General features: G+C 35.2%; 1 protein-coding gene across 1 annotated transcript; it reads left to right on the top strand.

Annotated features, from left to right (window-relative positions):
- Nucleotides 1–3,437: 3,437 nt before the first annotated feature.
- Nucleotides 3,438–4,313, top strand: LOC125777623 (uncharacterized; the record flags this gene model as incomplete). The annotated part of the gene is made up of 1 exon (XM_049452708.1): nt 3,438–4,313. A coding segment is annotated over one exon (876 nt), but the record flags the coding sequence as incomplete, so codon positions are not given.
- Between the last annotated feature and the right edge of the window lie 303 nt (nt 4,314–4,616).

Raw genomic sequence — 4,616 nt, 5'->3', positions numbered from 1 at the left:
ACCTAATCTTTATTGATTAGGTTGTGTGAGAATTTGTGGTTGTGGGTAGACAAATTCTGAAAATCGTGTTTAATTAAAATTATATTCTTTTATATGTTTATTTCTAATAAAATGAATTTTCTTTTTATTTTTCACTTCAGTTTTTAATAAAATAAAATAAGTTTTTTAATAAATTTAAAAGAGTTTAAATAAATTAAAACAATTTTTTTAATAAATTAAAATAGATGTACATGTATTTTCATTTATATTTAATTATCAAAAATTTTTTAAGAATTATTTACCCTAGTTGTCCATTTTATTTTCTCACACATTTCAGCCGATTTTTGTATAGAAATTTGATATATCAGACATATATTATGTCGTTTGCACATTTGTCTGTATGTTTGCGAAAGCAAATGTTCTACAAAAGCCTATTCCTATTCTTATACTTATATGTCGAACAAATAATGCACAAGCATACACACAAACATATGCGTACACACATGAATATGTCACCAACAAAAAATTGATCTTCACAAGTCAATATGACAGCCAAATTGGCGAAGAACAAGTGTAGTAAATTTTACACCAAAAAGGCTTTCATTTTTAAACGCAGGCGCATATGCCACAAGCGACCTCGCTTCATTCATATAAACAGAGGCCGTAACATCTCCCCGAGCATGCCTTTGCCAACAAGTCGTCTTTTCGCGACAATGGCAAAAGCTAAAAATCATAATTTGAACAAATTTCTGGTGCTTCTCGCAAAAATCATTCTACCAGAAAATGCTGTGACACTTGTTGTGCGCTTTGACCTTGGTTGCCCGTGGCAACATAGATGCCAAAAGACGGCCATTATTGGATGTTGTAAACATACAGACAAATGTGCCAAAGATCACGCATATGTGACAATGGTCATAAATATAATACAATATATGCATACATATGTCACTCAGAGAATGCTTTTTTACATTCTCTGTGTGCCTTTGTATATTTTTCTACGAAGCAAATTCTCTTTATTTATTTTCAGTCATTTACATATACTTATTTCTGCCACTCCACGTGCTCAATTATGCTAAATAGCAGCGAGCACGGCGAATTCCCTAATAAAAATCTATCAGCTCTGTTAGCCGCGCAATCGAACCATCATACAGATTTCGATTTGCACCTTTTCTATGTTTTTAGTTTTTCTGGCATAACCTTAATCTAGCGTGGCCCTAAGGATCAATTGGTCATATATGTTTTTATGCTGCATATACATACGAGGTGTGTTCAAAAAGTATAGTGAATTTTGAATTTTCGCGGGTTCGAACTTTGAATTTTTTGTGGCGTTATGTTGGTACTCATGTCTCTCACTTATGCCGACAAGCTCGGCCATGTTGAATGTTCATTTAATTGTTGACAGCTGCTTTGCTTGCACGTGTTTTGGATCGGCTTCGATTTTTATCTATCAAAAAAACTGCACCACGATAACGCCTCTGCTCACACATCGTTGCTTGTGCGTGACTTTTTGGCCAAAAACAACACACTAATGATGCCGCAGCCACCGTATTCCCCAGATCTGGCCCCCTGTGACTTTTTCTTGTTCCCTAAACTGAAGAGGCCCATGAAAGGACGACGTTACGCTTCTCTTGACGAGATAAAGACGGCATCGAAGGAGGAGCTGAAGAAGATAAAAAACATGATTTTTTGAAGTGCTTCGAAGATTGGTAAAACCATTGGCACAAGTGTATAATATCTCATGGGGATTACTTTGAAGGGGACAAAATAGATATTCGATATAAATAATTTTTGAAAAAACACAAAATTCGCTATACCTTTTGAACACACCTCGTACATGCATATATTTTGATGTGTTTAATTATGTGTATTTTGTACTGTCTCAGCATTGGCGAAGTTAAGCCTGTTCAATATATTTGAACAATATATTTAGGCTGGTATTGTCACTAGCGAAGGGAATGAAATTTTAGGCGAATTTTGCTATTTCGAATTGCGAGTAGCGAGCGGACAGTAAATTCGCCACGAAGTGGCGAAAGAACTAGCGAAAATGAATATTTGGTATTGCCACTTGCGAATTTATAAAATTCGCTTCGCCTCAACTGTCAAAATTTGGCGAACGTTTATTTGATTCGAGAATCTAATTAAAAATGGAGAAAACGTTAGTAAAATTTTAAAAATTTATTTATTCTATTTAATTTATTGCAAATTTAATTATTTTTAGAATAAAACGAACTACTCAAAAGCAATTTGAGGTACTGGTGAAGTTGATGGAAGGAAATCCTGAGCTAGCTAGAGGAATGGCGACGTTTGGCTCAACAAAAAAAAAAATAGGATGGAGTTGTGGGAAGGTATTGCTTCAGAGTTAAACAATATCAGCCCTCCAATACGTAGTGGCAGCGAATGGAATAAGGTAAGATTAAACAATTTTGATTGCATATATGTACATATCTGTATTGATTTGTGTATTTAATAATAAGTAATATTTTATTTATTTAGTTGCTACTTACAATCATCGCATTTACGCTGTAAAATCCTTTTCTATTCATACATATATAAGTGCTTGTTCTCACATGGAGCAATAATTGCAACATGGGTACCATCAACGCAACCAACCACATTTCGAATTCCAGCTCTGGTGAAAAATTTTCTTCTTGTTGTTCGTTTCTGCTCTTCAGTTATGTCTGTTTTGATCCAGACACTGCACAGAGTGGATTCCAATATTGGAAGCATTTCCTTAAAAATCAACGAAACGGTGGGCTGCGCATTACCTAGTTGGAAATCATTTCCCACTGTTTGCTGATAGCTCCCATGAGCCAAAAATCTTAGAACGCAGCACAGTTTCAACATCGACGATATTGAGGACGATAGGTTAGTCGGAAATTTTTCCTTTATGCTGTCTAGCACATACATAAATGCGTCCTTACTTAACCGAAAGTTTTCTTTAAATCTGTTAATAAAAACTTATGTGACGTGATATTTGTTTATGCACTTTTATAGCAATAGATACTTACAACACTGAAGACAGTTCCATGGGATTAGAGTGATCTCTGATGAACCGTCGCTGCCTAAGCAACTTCGTTGTTGTCCTTTCAACATAACTGTCTTGAAAATACAAATCTGCGTTGTTAAACATTTTTATTCACTTTTTTAAAATCACGGTAAAATTTCAAAACACACAATAACGAATAAGCGAATAATAAAATTTCAAAACAATAACAATAATACGTCAAATATGTCAATTTCGGATGAACTCGTGTGACATTTCTCAATTATTTTAGTATGGCAACAAAAAAGTTGAGCGAATGTGTTCATTCGCCAGTCACAATATGAACATGGCGAATTTTCGCCTAAAACATTCGACTCGCCAATGCATTCGCTTCGCCAGTGACAATACCAGCATTAAATTTTATTACTTATATATTTAAATTTTATTTTACATATTTTTTATTAATTTCTATGTATATGTTTATTTGCAGTTTATAGATGAGGCTCCAACCCAACTATTTCAACCGGCACCTCCACTAAAAAGTAGCTGCGTTAGCAACTGTGCCGGTGGAGAGAAATATTTCAAATTTCCGAAAACGGAAGTTGCTAGAAATAATTGGGTTAAGGCCTGCAATCTTGAGTTACCATTACAGAAAAATTTTTATATTTGTGAAAAACATTTTCACACAAAGGATGTATCTTCGCACCGCATCATTAATGAAGCTCTTCCTGTGCTAGGACTCGACGAAAGTAGCCAGCAGTCACCGCAGTGGGTTTTGTCGCCAGTTTTAAAAACATACGATGTGAAAAAAACCGATATTTCACAACCTGATGATATGTCAGTTGGAAATTCAAATGACATATCATGCGAAGAGTTTGAGAAATATTCACGCCTTCATGAAATAGAAATTAAGTGCAAAGACGAAGAGAATATCTCTGTTTGCGACCACGAGCATTACGCTCGAGTAGCTAGGCGGTTTCGAAATAATGCTTTGAAACAAGCCAAAACAATTAAAGAGCTAAAAGGAAAAATTTTTTTATTGACAAGAAAATGCCAAGCTCTTGAGAAAAATATAATTGTAACAGGAGGAGCAAATGATCATGCAATTACCTTCGCAAAAATGATTGTGAAGACGAAAAACTCATACAGCGAAAAGGAGAAGGCAATGGCATTGAACATAAATTATATGTCGACTAGGGCCTATAATTTTATGCGCGACGACTTGGGGTTCGCATTTCCCCACAAAAAAACACTTTTTCGTTGGCGTCCGATCCGGTATGTCTGCCCTGGTATCGACGAAAAAGTCTTGAACAATTTAAAGAAATTTAAAGAAAATTGTTCAAGACTTTAAACCAGAAGAACGCATATGCCAATTAATTTTCGATGAAGTCTCAATCAGAAAAGATCTGACGTATAACAAAGTACGAGATGTGATTGATGGCTTCGTCGATAATGGAGAAGGTCACCGGGAAAGCGTGATCGGCAATAAGTGTTGTTTTTTCATGTTGAAAGGCCTAGTCGCGAAATGGAAATACGTAATTTCCTACTATGTGGCTAAAAAAGACGTAAGCAGTGAAAAATTGCTAAATTTGCTACAGAGCAATTTAACCGCCTCCGAAGAGATCGGATTAAAAATTAAAACAATAATATGCGA

Source organism: Bactrocera dorsalis, chromosome 3, assembly GCF_023373825.1.
Source record: "Bactrocera dorsalis isolate Fly_Bdor chromosome 3, ASM2337382v1, whole genome shotgun sequence".
Taxonomy (NCBI): domain Eukaryota; kingdom Metazoa; phylum Arthropoda; class Insecta; order Diptera; family Tephritidae; genus Bactrocera; species Bactrocera dorsalis.
Note: the sequence above shows the minus strand (reverse complement) of the source record. Positions and strands in the feature narration are given on the sequence as shown.